The sequence below is a fragment of the Calonectris borealis genome, chromosome 8, assembly GCF_964195595.1.
Source record: "Calonectris borealis chromosome 8, bCalBor7.hap1.2, whole genome shotgun sequence".
In the NCBI taxonomy this organism is placed as follows: domain Eukaryota; kingdom Metazoa; phylum Chordata; class Aves; order Procellariiformes; family Procellariidae; genus Calonectris; species Calonectris borealis.
This window is the reverse complement of record NC_134319.1, coordinates 3,599,643-3,620,688: the sequence shown is the minus strand read 5'-3', so window position 1 is coordinate 3,620,688 and position 21,046 is coordinate 3,599,643. Positions and strand designations below refer to the sequence as shown.

Genomic DNA, 21,046 nt, shown 5'->3' with positions numbered 1-21,046 from the left:
CAATTAGGATGGTGAAACAGTGGCACAGGTTGCCCAGGGAGGTGGTAGATGCCCCATCCCTGGAAACATTCAAGGTCAGGTTGGACGGGGCTCTGAGCAACCTGATCTAGTTGAAGATGTCCCTGCCCACGGCAGGGGGGTTGGACTAGATGGCCTTTAAAGGTGCCTTCCAACCCAAACCATTCTATGATTCTATGAATTTCTGCATCTTTAGCAGAGAGGGGAAAGATAGACTAGTGACGGCCAGGAGGGTGCATCTGTGTCAATGTGATGGTGTGAAGGGACGTGGCCACGCTATCAAACTACACATACAATAGTACATCATGCATGAGTTTCGGCAACACCCACTTCCCTTAGTCTTGTATAATATTTCCCTTCAAACACAGGAAGCCCCTGAGAGCGCAGACCTCACCTCCTCTTTGTGGATAACGTTTATCCTGGTTTTAATGTAAGGGAAAGCGTGGGACGTCGTCAGGATTGTTTTGCGCTTGAACTGCTCATGCAGCTCCCCATGAGCTCGGCCGTCCAGTGTGAAGGGCGTGCAGTACATGAAACGCCGCAAGTTGTAGTTTTTGTCAAAGTAAGTTATCCTGTCCTTCATCTCATACGTGTCGAAGTACGGCTCCACGTAGGTTATCTGAATGTAGGCCTGCAGGAAGGAACCCAGGTGTGCACGGTGAGGTTCAGCGCCAGAGGAGAAGAGCTGACTCCTACACCTTGCTTTTTAGCAGTGCAATAACCCAGTTTGCTTTCTTTCCTCTTGTTTTCTTTTGAACCCTTTGCTTTCTTCCTCTCTGGAAGAACTAGGACTGCTCTTCGCCTTTACTCAGAAAAATCACACTCACATCGACAAGGACTAGGGGTGCTGGTAGCTGCTGAGCAGTTTCTGGACTGGATAAAATACAGCACTTTGCCCCTCTCCTCTCATCCTCTTCACATGAAGCGTTTCCTTCCTTTCCTTGCAGAGAATGCCCTGCCCTAAGCCACAGTCCTGTTTCCTAGGCATGCTCCTGTTATTTCTGCTACGCTTAAAGGACGTGGCACAAGAATGACAAAATGCTGCAGCTGCAAAAAAGCCAGAGGCCGGTGAACAGCAAACTCCCTTCCTTTCTTGCACTCAGCGGAGACTACAGAGAAGGCAAATGCAGCCTAGGCCTCTGCTGTCCTTTCGTCTCCTCCCTTCCCACCAAACACTACAAAGGCAGGGAACAAAATGGCTAATTCTGCATTGCTTTGCTGGGATGATTTTCCCCAACTCTCATCCCGAGTAGTCACAAGACGCTCCGTACGTGGATTTCATTGCCTACTTGGCGAAATTCAGGGCAGGATTTGTTCTCCTGCGTTTGCATACATTCAGGACCAGTTCTACTTCTAAACCTGTACTTGTGTTCTTACCTTGTTAGGATCTAGTTTACATTTGTCCACAGGGTTTGAGTCCTTAATCACTTCAAGCACGTCTTCACCAAACCGTTCTCCGTAAAATCCCTACAATCAAGAGCAAATGCATTGAAAGAAACCATCAAATGCAGCCATCGGAGGTGGGGGTTGGAGAGACAAAGGCATATTCGGGGGAGGTGAAGCTCCACAGGCCTCCAACAGTAGCTGTGCCGGGGCTGAATGTGATCTGCTGAACCTAGGAGAATTAAATCAGTCGCATTCCAGGGGCAACAGGAAAAAACAAGCCTAAGGCCCTGGAAGGCAGGAGAACTCGGGAGCCTTCCAACTGCGCGCGTACACGCTGCGTGGTTCTGAACAAGCCATCTGAGCTCGCTGTGTGTCTGGGAGCTCAGCTGAGAACCGGGGTCAATACGGGATCTGCCTGGAAATCAGGTGCCGCATCAGAGCGCGGCTTTGCTGGGCTGGATGAATGGCTGGATTCTGAACTCAGTTTCACGCGCTTAAACCTCAGACAACGCTGCTGCTTTCAGCGCAACGTGACAGCAGCTGAATTGCTGCGAGCAACAACGTGACACCAGATCTATTCTAGCAAATAAAACAGGGCCAGCTCTGCCCTCTGGCCCTACGAACAAGTAGCATGGCACGGCCCAGAGCCATGCTGCTAAATGCTCTTCCTCTCCCACTGGGATGGCCTCACCTGTCCACAGTGCTCACTGGGAACAGTCTCTGACCCACGCTGTCCCCCAAACTGTGCCAAGACATTGTCTAGACACAGGTTAGCCGGCGCAAAACCAGGCCAGAGTAACCATGGCACAGTACGGCTGATCACTGGGTGGCACCTGGAGCTGCACCCAAGCCCCGGTTAGATTAATCAGAGTTGCTTTTGTTTGTTCACGGCTGAAATAAACTTCGGACCTGTGATGTCCCACTTTAGGGGCTCTGAAACTCAGACGCCTTAAGAGGGTTCAACCTCGAGGAGAGAGGAACACGATGTGAAGGCAACAAAGCGACAGAAAAATGCAATGCTTTCTGAAAGTCAGATCCTGAAAGGCGTCTCACCCTTTCTTCAAGCCTAGGTCACCCCACTTACACCAGGCGGCTGAAGAGAAATGCAGACACGGTATGATATGCCACAAACTCTCGAATGATCATAGCAGGTCTGCAGCTCTCGCTGCAAGATGGGGGAAAACCTGTGGGACGACTCTCCCTGCATTCCTCCCGCCTCCTGCAGAGGTGGCACCGGCGGGAGGACAGGAGACATCAGGCCCAGCTCTGGGTCACTGCATGGGGCTCTGCAAACTCTTTTGCTAAGTGACTCTTTCTCTAAGCTCAGCCTCGCATCAGGCTCCAAGAGGCACAGCGCTGGTTTTGCCCAACGATTTTCATTTCCGCCACTTCCTGTAATTTGGCAACACAGCTCTCAAATAACTGACGCAAAATAGTTAAACTGCAACTCACAGACAGAATTTGAGGTCAGCCACAATCATCTCACCTCCAGCCTATGGGAAATTTCAGCTAACTTTGTTATCGCGGGTTCCTTGTAAACAAACTCTTGCTCATCCAGGTCTCCAAATTTAGTTCCATAAAAACCAACCCGGAAGTAGGTGCCAAACATCCTCTTTCCATCCTAGGTTTGGAGAAACAAAAGGTTATTTCAGTGTGGAGACATGCACACCCCCAAGCATGGCTGCAGGCAGGCTCCTGAATTTATGCAAAATAAAAGAGAAATTAAAAAACAAGGACAAAAACAGAAAGGAAGAAAGAAGGGAAAGAAAAACACACCTGGAACTCAGCATGAATGCATTTAGCAGCAAACACCGCAATGAAATTATAAACTAACATGAAATTATATGGATCAGTTGCGACCATTAGCCCAACGCTGCAATGACTTTTCCCACCCCAGGAGGAGTCTGGAGATGTCGGATGTCTCTGAGGACCAGCCAAAGGCAAGTCCCTTCGTTTGGGTAATTATTTCAGGCTCTCCAAATCCTATGCAGACACCCCTTCGCCTGGTCCGTGGCCTGTAGGCACAGGCGCGGGGACGCCCGGTTGCTGGCAGCCTGCAGCACGCAGGGAGGACGCTGCACACAGACACCCCTGAGAACTACCCACACCAGAGCCCCCATAATCCATCCCAAGTAATTGCAGGATTGGGCCGAAGTCAACGTCCAGTTCACTCACACACACACGCAAGTGCTTTTTAAATAGCATGTCAGCTGGAAGGTGTTACGTTCTCGTCTAGTAACTAATGTCTAGTACAGAGGGCCAAAGTCACTCCTGGTGAAAGCAGATGCAATCCACTGCATCGTGTACCTGCTTCCATTTGAGCCAGTGGTGAATTTGGCCCAGAAATGCAACCAAAGTAGAGAAACAAGAAAGATTTTTGCTGGAAAAGTGACGAAGAAAATCTGATTAGGGGAGAGAGAGAGAGAGAAGAAAAACGCTTTAAAAATATATCACACCTTTGATTTTGTTAAAAAAACTCACGCTGCATGCACAAACCAGAAACGCCTTTCAGCAAGAAACTCTAAAAATGTTCACCTTTACTCTCGTGAGAAAGTGTGATGTAGTATATAACGCTCAACGTTTCTGAATCTGGGCTAGTGTTTGGTTTCAAACAGCACTTAGAGATGTCCTGGCTGCCGTGTGTGATTTTTTTTTTAGTATTTTGCTATAGCAAAACTGATCTCTTGTGGTGATGGTGAACACAATCTATGGAAGGCAAAGAGGACAAATAAGCCAAACTAAAATTAAAAAAAAAGCCCTCAGGCAAACTCCAGGGACTGGAAAAGGCAAGCCACCACCTTCTCCTGGCCTGGGGGAAACCCTGGGGCGTCATGCCGGAGCGGCCCAGGCATGGCTCGGCTCCTCTCGCCCCAGGCACAGCCGGGAGGACGCGGCGCTGCCTTTTTGGGGCGAGGGCTGCTGCCCGTCCCGAGTGCCTTCAGGAGGGCAAAGCTCACCGATGCCCAGCTCTGGAGTGGAAGCGAAGCCTGGAATGACCAGGGCCAGCAGCAGCCTTGCTTAACATGTGGGCCACATCTTAGCTTTACTATGGGACATTGACAGATACAAATTCATCAGCTCTGCTCTGGCAAGCGTGTAGACACATGCTCCAGTTTAAGAAAACAAGGAGCCGCACCGAGAATTGCTCATACGCTTCATGTGGCGTGGGCGGCTCCTTGGACCCCTGCTCTAGGGGGGGTCTAGCCCGTCCCTCCGAGCATCCCTCCTGCAGAGAGGGGCTTTTATCCAGCTCCACCTGCCAGCGTAGACTACAGGCTTTCGTCACACCACAGCCATCCCCAGAAGCACCTCCCAGGGTGCGACCTCCAGCTGCAAAGCTATTACTGTTTTATTGGAAGTACCATCCGGCAACAGCTGGGAGCTATTTCCCTGGAGTTCCCGTCTTTCTCCAGCGCCTGTCCCTCTGGACCCATACAGGAATGAGCAGCTTACTGAACCCCAAATTTACTCATCACTACCTTTTCAAAGCCACAGTTCTGGACAGTATTACCCATGCTAAAATCCCTCAATGCCCAGCATTTCCAGCTGCCTGTGCTATTTTTTTTCAATTCAATCTCAATGTTATAGGCAGAAGACTGTGATTCCAAGGCTCCTTTCTCAAAGCACTTCCCAAGGTAGCACCATGACTGCCCAAGGGGAACTGCCATACGAAACATCTCCCCAAACCTTACACAGCGCCTGGGCATGCTCCACGCGGAAGCTGGTGGGATCCTGCCCCAATCCATGGGCACAGGGCAGGCCCCAGCGACGGAGGACACACTGCTGCTCTTCTAATTCACATCCTTTTTCCTACCTACTCGGCGAGTGACTTTCGGGGTATGAAACATTTGCAGAACCTGGTCCCTACAAGGTGAATATCTGCGGCGTGGACATCTGCCCAGACAGCTATTTGTTGCAGGCAGCGTACATTTATGTTGCTGTAAAAATAACAGCGAGTGAGGAAGAAAATGCTGTCTGTTGATCAGCATCAATTAATAAGGACTTCTGGTGCATTTACTAAATGCATAAAATAAGAGTAATGGGGCACTGGGAAGTCCCAGGAGTGGTAGCAGCAGGGAAGCCCGGTGAGATTCAGTGCTCCCATGTGAAGGCAGCTCTCAACTTATGTACTTCTTTTATCGTCATGAAGATCAGCTGCACTGGCTTTTCCTGATAAATCCCGTCGCTGAAACTCAGTTACGATAAGGATCCCAGGGAGAAAAGCCGGCAGGGAGGAGCACTGGTTAGCCCCTATTGCGACAGAAGCATCTCCCCACGAAGCCCTGGATCCATCAGCCACGAAACGCATGTGACTCATGTTCGGGATCCGTACCTGGAAGCAAGGGGCTGGAAACGCACTCCTCGGGGAGAGCAAACACCTACGGGCCATTCCTTACCTCACATAGACATTCAGTAGCTGCCAGCCCCCTGAGATTAGGAGAGCGCAATTTCTTGCCTGGCTTAAGAATATGGGATGGCTCTGTACTAGGATCTTTTAAGTGAAATTTAGCCAATACCAAAGTCTATCTAACCGCAGTACTGAAAAGAAAACAAAACTTAAAAATACTCCATGGTCTTGTTTCTGAAAAGAGCTAAAAATGCAGATATGAGGGAGAAATTATTAAAAGCATTTTATCTCCTATTATTTTATGAAAAATAATAGGTCTTTGGGAGGAGAAGAGAATGAAGGTGAACACTGAATAGCCATTACAGAACTGGCAGAGCAGATAACAGCCACCATGATTTATGAAGGTTCATGATTTGTTATTATGCATGGTAAATACCTTTCAAAATTGCTGGGAATAAAGTTTTAGAGTTATCTCTTGCACGCACACAAAAAGCTTTGCCAACAAGATTTGAAAAATCAGACGCAAGAGTGATCATCTGCTTTCTTCAGCAAGACCAACACAGCAGTGGTGGCCTGAAGGCAGAGTCAGCCCGGAGTATGTAGGAATAAAAGTAACTCCTTCATATACACTGTGCAGAATGCAAAATCCAACCATCTTTACCAAACTGAGCATTGTTATTTTCTTGCTCAATTTTAACCCAAGGTCCTTTGCAGTGTTGCCAACTACTACAAGTCTTCCAATATTGACTTTCTGAAAGTACCAGCTCCTGGAGTCCTGCTATTTGACGGCAACCTCACCCTGCATACTTTAAAATGCATTTTTTGAATTCTCATGGCATAGCATGAAAAGATTTTTCCTAACAACTTTCCTAACTGGAAAGTAAACAAAAAGAATTAATTCAACATTTAATCAATGTACAAACACACAAGCAGAAAACCCCACCACTTGGTATGTTTAAGCAGGTCTCAAAAATGCATTGGTGCCAGACTCGGGATACTTCAGTGCTTGTAGTTGGCAATACTACATGTGACATGAGGGGGGTCCTGCTGTTGGCATAGCTCTTTGGTAAAATGAAATTGGGGTTTCCACAGTGTAAAACAAAAAACAAAAAGGGGGAAAAACAGAGAAGGGGGGGGAAAAAAATTCCACAAGTAGGAACTTACCACAACAGACAATAGTAAGAGTAGGGAGGAGGGTCAGCAACCAGGGCGATAGAGGAGAAAACAGAAAGTATTTAATTAGGGAAATTCCAAAAAACAAACAAGCGGCAAATTGGCAGCAAATAAACTTTAAAATAAAAAAGGGTGAGCATCAATTAAAGTATTTAAAATCAGGAAAAAGGGCAAAACATGCAACAATTCTGAAAGCTACAAAGCACAAAGATCAGAAAAAGTGTGGCAATGAAGGAGCACGATGACAGACGAGAACAGAAACCATGGGTGTCTTTTACCATGCAGTAAAACATGACTGAGTGATGTTAGAATCATAACCAATGACAGGATTGTCTTCAGGGGTCGATTTAGGGGCAGACTAATCAAAATAGATGCTCACAGGCCTTCATGTTGTTGGCTATTGAACACAGATCACTTACATGCCTACGACATGTACTCTGGATTGCTGTGCTGCCTCATCTGCTGGGACTTTTCACAGGAACAAGCAAACGATTTACAGGGCCAGCCCTTAATTGTCAGGGGTTACTTTGAAGCTACTGAATTTCATTTCTTGCTAGGCTGGAATGAAAACCGACGTTCAGACATCATCAGCCCAAATTATTTGCGTCACGCAATGCAAAAGAACTTCGTTCTGGGCCCCAGCTCGGGAAGTGTGGGCTTAAATGCTCTCCTGTGGTGGAAACATGGAGTGAGACGGCCCATACTAAGTTGCCCGATTCACAGAAAAGCAGAGATTAACTGGACAGCCGAAGACTAAACAAATAATGTAGCATCATATTCACAAAACATTTAAAATGTCTTCTGAGAAACGCTTGTGTGCCCACTGTGTCGACTGGACTAGGGCCCGAGTTACCAAACTGGCTGTGCTGCGTGCGACTGCGGATGAAGCCGACTGCTTTCTCTATTTTTAATCCAAATGTGTGGTTCTCATGGTGTATGTTGTAGAAATGTGAGCAAACAGCCTCCACAAAAACGAAAGCAGCAAAACTGACTCCAGTTAACACAACTGAGCTATTTTACTGCAGATAAACAGCTACATAACAAACTGATTGAATGAAGCAGCCTATTCTCTGAGATATGGTCTGTACATGCAGTAAACCAGTTTTGTGTTTCAGTACCTCTGAGCATTATTGCTTAAATCGACCCCTGTGGGTGGGGTGAAAATATGGTATGAAGGGATGATATTCTGTGTCAATGCTGATGAAAAGAAATATAAACAAATTATAAAAACAAACTAGTGATGATACAGTGGCTCATTCACCAAAGAACCTCATTAGTGGAACACATCAGCATCCATGCACTACCTACAGCTTCTTATGAAGAATTTCCTACTACAACCACAATCGGTTTATTGGTATTTCTTTGGTTAATGAATTGTTTTAACAGCAGACAGCAACAGAAATACCCACAACTAGCACATGTGGGCAAGCGTTGGCGTGAGTCATCTGAAAAATCTATTAGTGTTCTTTACTAACTAAAATGAAGTTACCTACCTCCCAGCCAGTACTCTGTGTAATAAAAAGTAAAAAGCGCATGTCACAGAAACCAAAAAAAAAGGTTCAAAGGCCAAAACATGACCATCAATGTAAGGTATCATAAACCTGAAATGGTTTCAATGATTGTAAGTCATCATACATTCAAAATGGCCTTCTCTGGCCTAGAAGGACACTCAATGATTGTCCTCTATCGGTTCATTTAACCTCAGGAATCTGGCAACGCCAGAACACGGAGGAAACCACCAGACCCTCAGCGGGATCCTACGAAATCGAGGCACTGATTGACATCTGCAGAGGAGCTGATGTTAACATAAGGGTAACTACCCCAGCAGACGAACGACGTACCCACCACCGCGTGACCAGAAAGCTGGTTGGGGCGCGGGGCTCGGAGTAGCACTGGCACGTACTGGAGGAGGGTCTGCCGAGCGCTTGCCTGCCCTGACAGAAAGGCATGCACCCAGCGGGCCTCTCCTAAAAGATAACATGTGCTGCTTAAGAGCCGCCAAGTGCTCTCGAATCCTGCTTAGCTGAGGTCTGTTGAGCTTTGTGAGGGTTGGTAGCTTCTGATGTCTCTCATCAAATGCTCAGCACCTAAGCTGGTGAGTTTTGCACCATCTAAGTTTAGAAAGGTTCCTTCAATTATTTACTCACCGTATGAATAAACAAATAAAACCCCAACATTTCTGAACGGTACCTGCCAAGCTAAAGGCAAGATACAGTGGTTTTTCCCAGCATGCAAAACCAAGTTTAAATTAACATGTGAAAGGATAAACTGGCAGACGATTGGAATTTTTAACTCTTGGATATTTCTGAAGTTACAATGAAACTGGGTATGTGATGTTCTCTCATGTTAAATGTCCAGAGAGAAAAAATCCTGTTAGCGATCCTTGCATTTACTGTGGATCACCATTTGACAATTCTCATGTAACCTGATTAAAATGTTTTTTCCTTAACAGGTAGTTTTTATTTGCACTGAGCATTTGAAGTTTCTTCACAATTCACATTGCAGCTGAAAATTCAAATCATTACCTGGTGAACAATCTTGCTGAACGCTTCTTGGAGTTTACCATGAATAGTAGATAGCTTCTTGGCATCTCTATTAGCTTCATGAATAGGAATGAGGACTTTGTAAACCTCATTAACTGCTTCATACATGCCAGCCTACAAAAATAAGGTCCATCAGATTGCTCCATCAATTCAACAGCAAGCATGATACACAGTACCAGCATTTAAATTGTAAAACTGCAAAATGAAAAGGCAGCACTGTGATGTAATCAGCAGCTTTTCTTAAAATACACCCATACATGAATGGAATAAAATCCCCAGTTACCTTTGGAATCAAGAGCCTACTGCATTACACACTGCTACTAATAAATGAGATTATTAACAGAATCAAAACTGGGATATTTTGGATGGATATATGCACAAAAGCACAACAAGCTAAATAGGATCCTAACCAAATCTACGGGAATGAAATATGGAAGCTGAAAGGCACAGTACTGCTTGTTCTATTCAGTGCATCTTCAACCTAAGTGACTTCTATATCCAACTTTTGGCACTCCATGAGATGGCTTTGTGAAATTTCCTTAGGATGTCTCTAACGGAGGGGATCCAGCCCATCGCGGGCAGAGACGCTGCGCTGCATGGCTTAGCCAGCCCACAGCAGGGGTTCTAGGTCTTTGCTCTGGAGTTACTGCTGCTTGCACTTAAACCCGCTGAATGATGGTTCATATTGCGTTGTGGGAAATAATTCACTTGCTTTCCTTGGTTTCTGATGGATACACGACTACCAGCTCATTAACACTGCTCACATAAAGCTCTCGGCCCACTCTTTTTGAAGAGGAGGAAAAACATTACGGCCTTTCTTTACTGTTGTGAACTCCCACATGTGCAGTGTTGAAGTGAAAGACTCTGGAAACATACAAAGGCCTCTCGGTCCCAGATCCCATTCTTGCATGATTTACTCCAGAGAGCAAACCGGGCTGTCTTGAACAATAAAAATTCCTAATGCTCCATGCAAATTAAGCAGTTACAATAGAATTATACAGACTGAGAGAGAAAACGTTTTCCTTCATATTGTCCAGCAGTATAAAATTGCTGAATAAGATAGGTAAAGAAATTAAAGTCTTCTACCATGGAAAAAGATGCTGCAGCCTGTTCCAGCAATCCCACCAGACCAGCTTCTGTAAAATACTTTCCGGAACAGATACCTTCTTCATCTGGTGATACAACATCATCAGAAACTGCTGACTCTTCCAAAACATTAGAAGATATGTTCTAAGGAGATATAATGTAGATGAAATATTTTTACTCAATTTAAACAACATTCAACACTTCCAATACTTTGAAAGCCAGCTGATTTTCAATCAAATCCTAAAATTTTTAAGGAAGAAGCTTTCACATGCATTTTGTTTAGTTTCCTTCTGAACCAGCACAGTACTTCAGCATGTGCTCAAGCTAACTGCACTGGACTACTTACACATTCAAAGCTAAGCGTGTGCTTGTTTGCTCTGCTCATATTGCCCTGCTTAACATTACTAGTCACAGGAACCACTTTCATCAACTGCACCCTCTACAAAATGGTCAGACCAAAGAGGGTAAAAACCCATGACTGAAATGGAGAAATAAAAAGAACTGGATTCACTCAGTACTATGGACGTAAAGACTTAGGGGAACCAAGACAGTCTTCAAGCAGAATAAAGATTTTCAGAAGTTGCTGTAATGCATTCTCCCCAAAATAAACAGAGTAAGTGCCGTATGAGTACGTAGGCACAGTAATGCCTGGCACGTGGAGATACGCAGTATCTCAGCAGCAGATGACCAAACCCAAAAATACATAATGGAGGATAATTCCTACCTGAAATGTAACACACCCTACAGGGAGGTATTTTCGGTCTTCCAGCATGCTTAGATATTCAGCCACCAAGGCTGCAGAGTGGACCAGGCACTGGGCTGATTCGGCATGATTGCTCCTCTCGGAGTGCTTTCCAGCCATGTTCTGCAGCCAGGTCAGGCGCAGGTCAGGGGAATTCTGATAGCCCTTTGCAATCCTAATTGAAATGAAAACCTCTGTGATTAGTATTTAGTTACTTTTGCTTAAATAACAACCACCCTCAGGGCCAGGCTATCTAGAAATACATGAGAGAAGAAGTTATATGGATGGAAAGTTACCCTAAATTACTTTATAGATTTCTGAGACAGTTAGTGGCAGGCAAAACTGCAGCTACCCTCTGATGGCAGAATGCTTTTATGGGTGACTGCTGAAGCTCTTGACCAAAGCTCGTATTTCACTTGCAGATTGGTAGCAGAGGTGTGGGACAATCAGAGCAGACCTGCCTGGCTGCTTATGACAAAATCTCTGCCGCCTTCTAAGCGGCCTTCAGGACCATTTGTGCAGACACCACCATGCAATTTGGTAGTTGGGATCTTAACATGGCTCTGGAATATTTTTTGCATATGGAGACCATCATATGAACCACCACCAAAAAGCCTTTTGTGCAAGAAGGTCCTGGAAGATCCTTAAGTTTTCCCTGATGCAAGCAGGGAGAGTTGTCTTTACTCAGATGGAGGATGAGATTGTCAGAGACTGCTGGGGAATGGAAACTACTTTCATCCAAGATAAGCTACATAAATGCCAAACAAAACCTATTAACACCACACTCAAACACAACAGAGATACATATTGGTCCATGAGCACCAAGACCTGGAACTGCTCCAAAAACAAGCTCTACAAGGGCTCAAATGTGCAACATCTGAGTCCAAAACCAAACAGCAAATAGCTGTGTTGGTTTCAGGTGAAATGTGAATCATGGCAAGCAGCGTAAAACAGGTTTACGTTTAAAGTAAAGTAATTGCTAATAAAAAACAAGTAATCGAAGTTCACAGCAATACAACACCTCACGCTTTAAATACAGGAAGTGCAAAGCTTTGCTCAAACACGGTGTGGAGCACTGACATCTACTGTCCCTACAGTGCAATGGTTATAAACTCTACCTGTACATCAGGTCAATCAGCATTTCTGGATCTTCCTGGTGCTCCTTCATTTTAACTGTGTCAGAGAGAATCATATGGAGGTTGAACACTAGATCTTGGACCTGCAAAAAATATACTGCTGTAATGAACTGGCAATGGGATTTGAACTACATACTGCTGTATTTGGACCACAGTCGCTCTGAACCTTTTTGTGTTTGCACTTTGGTGTCAGAATTAATCAAGAACCTGAGTTTTATGTACTTAGGTGATTAAAAAAAAAACCCCGTACCTCCTTCAGGGAATACATGCAAATTCCAGCTATAGATGGAGGTTTTATAACAGCCTATTAATGAACTACACATTACTTCTCTTGTGGTATTTCTTTTACCTGATCAGGAAATGTTGTCTCCCTAAGTTCCAGATCTTCTTCAGCGTATGTCAAAATGGTCTTCAGGGAACGTCGCAAAAATTCCTCATTGAAGTTCTGGGATGTCCCCACCAGGGATGAGAGAGACATGGTCACCTGCATTTTCACTCTGGCAAAGTTCTGCAACAGAGAAATTGTTACTGTATTTCAACAACCTGGAGATACCACAACAGACTGCTGCAACATCAGTGCTCTGGTCATTGCACCCTCCTCCTGAAAAGACACCTGATACAAAAAAGAAAACCCAAGTTCTGTGAACAGGACTGTCACAGAGCAGTGGTTACAATAAACCTCTGGTGCTGATGAATTCATGATCTGATGACAGCATTATTTAGTTTCAGGTGACTGCAAAAGTTTTAGTTTTCTCTCCTTCTCCTTGCTCTCAAGCACCCTGAATAGGATGATGCACAACTCCCTCTCGTGAATACAGCCTTCGTTCTAGACACTTGCTTTTTAGTTTGGTCTAGACTAAAGACTGAGTCACTGTTAACTCGCTGCTATCAATCCACTAACGGTCCCTGGACCCAGAACCAGTGGGTCCCTCCAGTTCTGCTACTCGCATGGGGGACTGTAACCAAAGCAGTGTAAACTGCTGGGGGAGCACTTTGCGATACATAGCTACGTGGGTGCCTGCAAAATATCAACTGGAAGAGTTAAGGCTGGGAATTTTCTTGACAGTTTAAAGTGCACATGGGTGCGTAAAGCTAAGATGTAATTAGAGGTAAGTAAGATCTGAATGGAAACAAAATCCCAGCATTGCTAAGATGTAATTAGAGGTAAGTAAGATCTGAATGGAAACAAAATCCCAGCATTGCTAACTCACCTGCACTAACACAGCCTTTTCAGAAAGGAAATACACACTAGCTGTGCCACAGAAAGGGCTCTGTGGCCGTTTCTGCTCTCACCTAGGCATGTGAAGGCAAGGCAGAGGGGAGTTCCTCCAAACAGCCCCTCGAGTGCAAACTGTCCAGTCTGAAGAGTATGCAAACCTTCCAAACTGACAGGTTTGGAAACTCTTGCAGTGGATGTTCCAGGCAGGGCTCTGCATCTCTCTATAAACTGACACGAGAAGCAGCTTGCCTGCAAAGAGATTTTGGGCATACAGCTCGGACTCTTGACACTGGAGACCGGACACTCCTGCGATGCACTGACCAGCAGTGTGAGGTACTGCAAGATCAGGAGCTGGGAAAAGTCACGTCACTGCTGCGCGCCTCTCTTCCCTTTGCACACATGCTTGTTTTGATGGTCAGCCCTCCGACAGCTTTTCTTTCACGGGAATACAGAGAGCTCCATCCAGCAGTCCCCACCAGTTGACATGTAGTAACCTAATGAAGTACTCACGTTCCCAATCTCAAAGTTTTGCCTCATCAGAAGGTAAAGAGAGGCACTCGCATGTGACCGTATCGTGCTGATACTGCTGCTACAGTGCCTCAGAAGCCTCAGGCACAGATCTGCACACTGCTCAGTCTCTTCTTCAAACAGCAGCTCAGGGAACTGGAAAAACAGCACATGAGAAAATTAGTGCTTGGACAGACAGGAACAAGCACTCAGACAAAAAGGCCAGGGCAATCCTCAGCAATGAGCATACGCTGGCATTAGAGGATGACCAACCCCCTCTGTTTTGAAGGGAATGATGCTAATTTTAATCACTTCACTTTTACAGTAATGCAAAAGCAGACTCCCTGGCAGCACTGGAAGGCAACTCATCTTACCTACCTCCACAACTTGTTCCTACATTTACACCCTTTGGCTGATTTACATCAGTTCCAAAAACTCAGGCTTAAAACTTTGAGGTATTTCCAGTACACCTACAGAAACTGGGAAATTGTTTAAATTATGGGCCCAGTAAAACAAATCCACTTTAAGTGAGATTCAGATAGCTTAAATTCCACCTGTGCTTTGTGCTCCCTACTGTCTAGATGCCTCTGCCCGCTTACCACCGGCCAGCAGGAACCCACACCACACTCGGGCTGTGCAAACTGTACCTTTGCATGCAGCCGTCAAACCCAAAATGCGTAAATATGGGTACCGATCGTAAAAACTAGTCAGGATTTATCGACACCCAGACCACATTTCCTGAAAATCAATATTGCGCAAAATAATAAATGTTTGGTGAAGTGACCCCAATGCAAAGGAAGAAAACAGCCCCATCCTCCCTCAGTGCTGCTCAGGGTATATTATAGCATCTGCAGAGAATTCACCTTTGAAACCAAAGCCCTCTGTGTGGCGAAGCAGTGTTGGAGATAAAGTGCACTTTGGTTGCAGGCCATGCTGTGCAGAAGCACTTTCAGCACCCCGCCGAGGATACTCTCTTTAGACTCCGTCACAGAAACAGTCTGCAGTCAAAAGTAAACCAAGAGTTGCATGAGCAAAAATGAACCTCCTGTGTGTGTGTGGCGGAGAATAATTCTGCTGAAAAGCCCTTTGGCATGGAGAAATTACCCACTTAGCTGGGCCTGCATAACAGTCACATTTCTGAATCAACCCCCAGGTAATGAAAATCTGACCCATGTGCTAAAGCCAGTGGAATGATGGTGCTTTCCACCCGATGAGGCTCTGACCTTTTGGGACCTTGTTCTACTAGAGGGAAAGTCTGTAGCTTGCCTCTAGGTGGATTATTCAGGTGGAAGGTGCAACCCTTGGGATTCCTGGGTCTCCCTGCAACTCAGAGGTGGATCTGGTAACCCTGCTACTGCCTGCTTCCAGCCCGTGCCCAGGTTTCATTTGTACAGAAAGCAGGGGACAAAACTGCCACGTGTCCACGCTCACCTGCAGGGAGCGAGGAAAGAGCTGGGCTGTGCACACAGACCAAGGGGCCCGGAAGCTTTCCTGCACCGTGCAAATTAAGTATGGATACAGGAGGCTGACCTGGAAGCCAATGACTTGAGGCAGATTTGGAAAAGAACTAGAAGCATCGGTTAGAACAGGGCAGAATTTGGAAATTTTTGCAGTTCATTATTGAGTTTTATGAACAACTACTTCTTATCCTACAATAGTGAACAACTTTCAAAAAGGCGGAAGAAAGGTATTGACATTTTAAACCAGATTGTTATGGGCTAAGGATTAGGAGAGGCATTGCCACCCTTCCCGCTGCAGCAGGGGAGTTGAACAGTTCTGACAGCATTCAGGCAGTTAAGAGCAAGAAGATTTTGTTTAACAAACTGCTGCCTGGCCAGGTGATTGTTATGATATTAAATCTCTATTTTCTTACCAGCCTTACCTGTACAACTATCTCTAATGTATCCAAAATAATCAGATTCGCTTCCGTTGCAAGATTTCCATCGATAAGTGCCTCATGTTCTATCTCTGCCCTTGATCTAATCAGAGAAAAGAAAGCAATAAAATTACTTTCTGTTTAAGAAGTAAACCTACATATTTTCCAGTTGAAAATATTTTTACATTTGCAGAAAACCCCCGGTCACAATGCATATATTTATCACTGGACAATACTACAAGGGTATTTCAATGCATCCATTAAGAGAACGGGAAGAAAGACTTGGTTTTTTTTACATATACAAACTTACACAGGATTTACGTTCATCATGCTCAGGAGAGATCACACTACTTTCTGACACTTCGTTACTCTCCCAGGAACACAACAACAGTTTAGAATCAAAGTCCAACTCAAAACTGGTTTAGTAGCATCGTTAGGCATGCAACAGCACAACCAGGAACAGAACATATGGTTTTATAGGCTATGGACACAAGGTGGTGCTACACGAGCTAGTATATCTGCACTGTTGATCCCGGCAGCTAGACGGGTTGTAGCGCAGAGTGCGTACTGCGAGGGTGCAATCTTTGTCCGTTTAAGCCACGTTATATCACAGCTCTTGAAGAATATCTTCCTCTCCAAGAAAAATGACACAATTTTGCTGTCATATGCCAGGCACTTACTTTCCTGGAAAGGCTTACAAAGTTCATATAGCCACTCACACCGGTGGCCCCAGAAATTCAGCAGCAACCACCCAATTTCAGTGGCCCAAGCTGCATTTGGCAAAGATCCAGTAGCATATTTAAAGAGCCCAACTATGGCCTGCCTTACCGCAGGTGCCATCTCCGCCAGACTCATGCCAGGCCAAATCACAGCGGGAGCGTGACCCACGGGAACTGACAAAATCCAAGCAAAATACACACCAAAGGGGACGGCAGCTGAGTCTGCGCTGGGACCTGTATTGCAGCAACCCTCCCCTGCCACACGCCGCTTCCAATGGGAGCTGGGTCATACCCTCATTACCTACTTTTCAGGCTCCAGAACGTGAAGGCTTGGGGCCTGGCCCTATATAAAATAATATACATTCATCTGCATGAAATACACCTGCAATTAGCTGTGCACAATTCTTGGTGTGGAAAGTCTTCCCTATTAGGCTTCAAAGGGCCAGACTACCTACGCATGCAGGACACACTTGTAGTGCTATAGGAGTGGAGTGCAATGGACCCAGGTCACTCTGAGCGAGTATGGGTTAAAAAGCACATCTGTAGAGTTATCTAAGCAGAATATTTTGTGGGGTGAGATACCATCATTCGACCATCAAGGTATTCCACAGCTGTTTGACATGTACATGAGGTCCTCCTGGGAAGAGGAGAGGGCTCAGACCCAGTGCCAGCAGTGAACCGATGAGTTCTTCAGGCCAAATTTTAATCTGGTGTAACTTTGTCCACAGCTCTGGAGTTGTGCCAAAGTGAAATTTATACCTACATCACTTCATTAGCAGGTTGAAACACAACGGTTATTTGGCTTTCCCAATGCGTCAACAGGACTGGAGTCTTGGACAAAAAGCCACTACTTGACATAACAAGAGATGACATTCTTGTGTTGGACAAAGCAATTAGAAGCTGTAAAGATGTACTTTCAATTCCAGGAAGCGTCAATGTCTTCAAGGGTAAAATTTGGCCTGCCCTCCATCCGGGCTCTGAGGACCCCTTCCCCAGTTTCTTCAGAGCTTCACTTGGGCTGAGAGTGCTTTCCTAGGATTAGGAACAATTCTTTTGCTGGGAGGATGGAGACTGCAGGTTGCAATTTGAGGAAACAGAAAACGTGCACAGCGAAGCTCAAACACAACTCCTGAGCCCTCCGCATTAGACCATACCAAGAGAGGGAATTTTAAAGGAAATGGGTGTAATAAGCAAAAAGAGCTCATTCCAATCATTTGCACACACACACTGAAAACTTCTGCCAAGCATCACAAACAATGCTGTGATGATTGATTCTGCAGATGTACAAAATAGCAATTTATAAGAACTGCACACCAATGCTACAGTACCTGGCTGGTTTGTGGCTTCTAAAAGCACAGCACATGTGGAAAAACAATCAAAGTGATGGATTAGGACAGGAAAGAAAAGCGAGCTTTGACAACTCCAGAATGCTCTTATGGAATAAAGGAAATGTGACATGAGATATATATGCTATCTGTGAATACTGTTAATGGATCTCTCTAAATTACAGCTTACTACAGGGTTTTAAGAAGGTAATGGATTGTATCAGTCTCTTTAAATCTAATTTTAAAATCTAAGAAAGCAAGGGAGAGTGGAAAAGCGAAGAGTTAGCTAGGGCAGTGTTGGACTAAAAGCTATTTGCACACTGCCAGCCCTGTTCCAACCGAGGGCCCAGACCTGCTCACACGAGAGCCAAGTGGACTGCTGCCATTGACCTACGGGGAGAGAGACCCTGCCTTCTCACAGGCACTGTCACATCGTTAATGTAGAAGGATAAAGCAGAGTTACTTGTCAAGCTTTTCTGTGTTTTGACGCCAGTGAGTCATATCCTTTCTCCATCTCAAATTCTCTTGACTTCCAAATGCGCTCCCAGAAGGACTTCTCTCTGCAGGATAGTATTAAAACAATAGCAGTCATCCAATGCTAATTTTTTTGCACGGGTAGCAACTCTAGATTTGTTCACAAGTGACAGGTGACAGCAAACTATGACTTCTTAGACCCCAAGGCCGTGGCACTCACCCAAGATGTTCACATGACCCCTAATTCTGTCACTGCTGAGTGGCAGGAGAGGCAACTTCACTTGCAGCGGTTTCGTATGCAGGAGAGCAATGACAACGCAGACTACTTTGTGCGCTGCCACACGCCAGCTCATTATAGAGCTAACGGAGAAAGGCAGCTGAGATACTCAAATCAGGGGGTAGCTATCAGGGCTGCTAAGAGAAGCACCTTTCTTGGACTACATAAGGAGCCTGGATGTGGCAACCCTCAGCAGTCCGATATTGCTGTCCTCAGCTGGCTCACAGGACTGTTCTCAGCATGGTGCCGAGACCCCCTTTCACACCTCACAGTCTTTTATGTCTTTATTCTCACTGCTGGGAGGGCAGGGGAATTTCAAGTGATAAAGGCAATCAGGCCAGATTAAGAAAAAAAAAAAACCTACAAAAGGTCCCCATCTCTCTGAAACAATTAATTATGCCTCTAAAATATTTATTCAACTTAGCCCACAATAACTGGCTCACGTGGACCAGGATGCCTGTGGCAGAGTAGGAGACAAAACCACAGTTCTGATTCTTGTCCTAACCATCCTTCCTCCCAAACAACATAAATAGCAAAAATCATCAGAAGGTGCTTGTTACCCAAACTACTGGCTATTTCAAGCCTCATTAAGTTAGCAGAAATATCCAGGCATTTTCAGAGCTATCAACGCAAGACCAGGCAGTTTGTTTTCCACTCTGATCCTTGCACAGGACATACTACAAGGTGGCTCTGAAAGATGCTACACTGGAAGAAGTTCAGGCATGAACATCCCTTGATGAGACACAATCATGTACACAAAAGCAATCAAGTAACAGATAAACTGCCTGTAGATGGAACTTAAGAAAAGTGTAGAGATTTTGCAGACCCACTGAAGCATGCTGCAAACTGCAAACAGCTTTTTCTAGCGGCCTCTTCATCTGAGGATCTCGATGGGTGGTATCCCACACCACAGATGAGTGCAAGTAATCGCTGGGGATAGGAGTAGCAGTTTTTGGAAAAAGGGGACAGCACAAAAGATATCTTTACTTACCTAGCTGTCCTCTGCTTCTTCGGACCATTTCCTGCCTTGCCCCTATGCTTCCCAAAATAGCTTCTTCAAGTTTGGCTCTCATGTCTTTCGACTTCTTGAATGTCAGACTGTTCATTCTTTCAAATACTTTCTTGCCCTGCAAGTTTCAAATGAGACCATGAGGAAAGGTTCTTGCAATCTGGGATATTTTCTAAGCATTAACAACTCAAAATATCTTTCCTGTCTAAAGAATACAGGTTTAGTTGCTAGCTAGCTAATCTACCCGGACTCCAGCACCGCTACAGAAAACTCTCTTCTTGTTGGTAGTAAGCAAAATGGCCAAGAGCTATCCCCTTTCCCTGCAGCAGTTCCCAGATGAGTGGCAAGCAGCACAAACTGCGTAAGAAGTGAAACACGGCCCAGACACTTGCATGGTTGAAAAGTAAACATGGAAAAAGGCTAGGGGTTGCACAGGGAAGTGCTTAGCCTTAGGATTTTGAGTACAGGAAATACTTAGGAGAGAGCAGGAAATGCCTTTCTGGAGGCATGTAGAGGATGGGACTGTTAAGTTCTTTGGCAAGCCCTAGAAGGAACTTCGGGAGGTTTAAACAATATAGCAGTACCTTGTATTCAAAGCAGGATACGCAAAGATAAAGCAAATCCAGCAGGCGGTTGAGCTGCAACACTGACAGGTCTGTGAACCATTTCTGCAAGACACTTTCATCCGCGTTCTTGAGCACCCACAAGAGACAGATCAGAAGGCTGCGGCTGGACTCTGTTGAGAAGGTGGAGTGCTGCCTGCCACTCTAAAATAGACAGGTCAAGACATTTGCCACACTGTATGTCACGTCCAAACACTTCAGTCGTCACTAAAAGGATCTGCACCAGCTACCACCCCAGCCTAAATAATTACCAAACAGGAACAGAAGGTGAATTGACATTTTTTACTAACAACCAGGAGATACACACTTCTCTTTCTCAACCCAACAGCTCAGTGGAGCCCACAGATAGTCAAGCCACAGGAGTGACAAAATAATCACATTCTATGAATGAGTTTCTGTTCAGGCAGCAAATACCCACTTCCCTCAAGATGCCTTTAATAACCTCCAGCAGGTTAACAGTTAAGCAGAGGGGCTCCATTCATTATCTCATGTACGTATCAGTGTCTCACTTTGAATGCAGGTAAAGTCCAGCAAAATGGGGTCCTGATGCAGGAGTAAAGGGAGGAGGAGGGAGAAATGGAAGGG

At 45.3% G+C, this 21,046-nt stretch overlaps 1 protein-coding gene across 2 annotated transcripts in view; it reads right to left on the bottom strand.

The window, feature by feature from the left end:
* DOCK7 (dedicator of cytokinesis 7) overlaps positions 1-21,046 on the bottom strand; it is a 108,422-nt gene that overhangs the window by 5,433 nt on the left and 81,943 nt on the right. For both annotated transcript variants that reach the window (XM_075155621.1, XM_075155619.1), the window contains 14 exons: positions 20,423-20,605; positions 19,821-19,956; positions 18,542-18,638; positions 16,041-16,137; positions 15,022-15,156; positions 14,162-14,314; positions 12,782-12,940; positions 12,415-12,515; positions 11,279-11,471; positions 10,555-10,698; positions 9,451-9,582; positions 2,891-3,025; positions 1,396-1,485; positions 413-649 (listed from right to left, as the gene is read on the bottom strand). In XM_075155621.1, the coding sequence (XP_075011722.1) occupies positions 413-649; positions 1,396-1,485; positions 2,891-3,025; positions 9,451-9,582; positions 10,555-10,698; positions 11,279-11,471; positions 12,415-12,515; positions 12,782-12,940; positions 14,162-14,314; positions 15,022-15,156; positions 16,041-16,137; positions 18,542-18,638; positions 19,821-19,956; positions 20,423-20,605 (1,992 nt within the window). The remainder of the gene's footprint in view (positions 1-412; positions 650-1,395; positions 1,486-2,890; positions 3,026-9,450; positions 9,583-10,554; positions 10,699-11,278; positions 11,472-12,414; positions 12,516-12,781; positions 12,941-14,161; positions 14,315-15,021; positions 15,157-16,040; positions 16,138-18,541; positions 18,639-19,820; positions 19,957-20,422; positions 20,606-21,046) is intronic.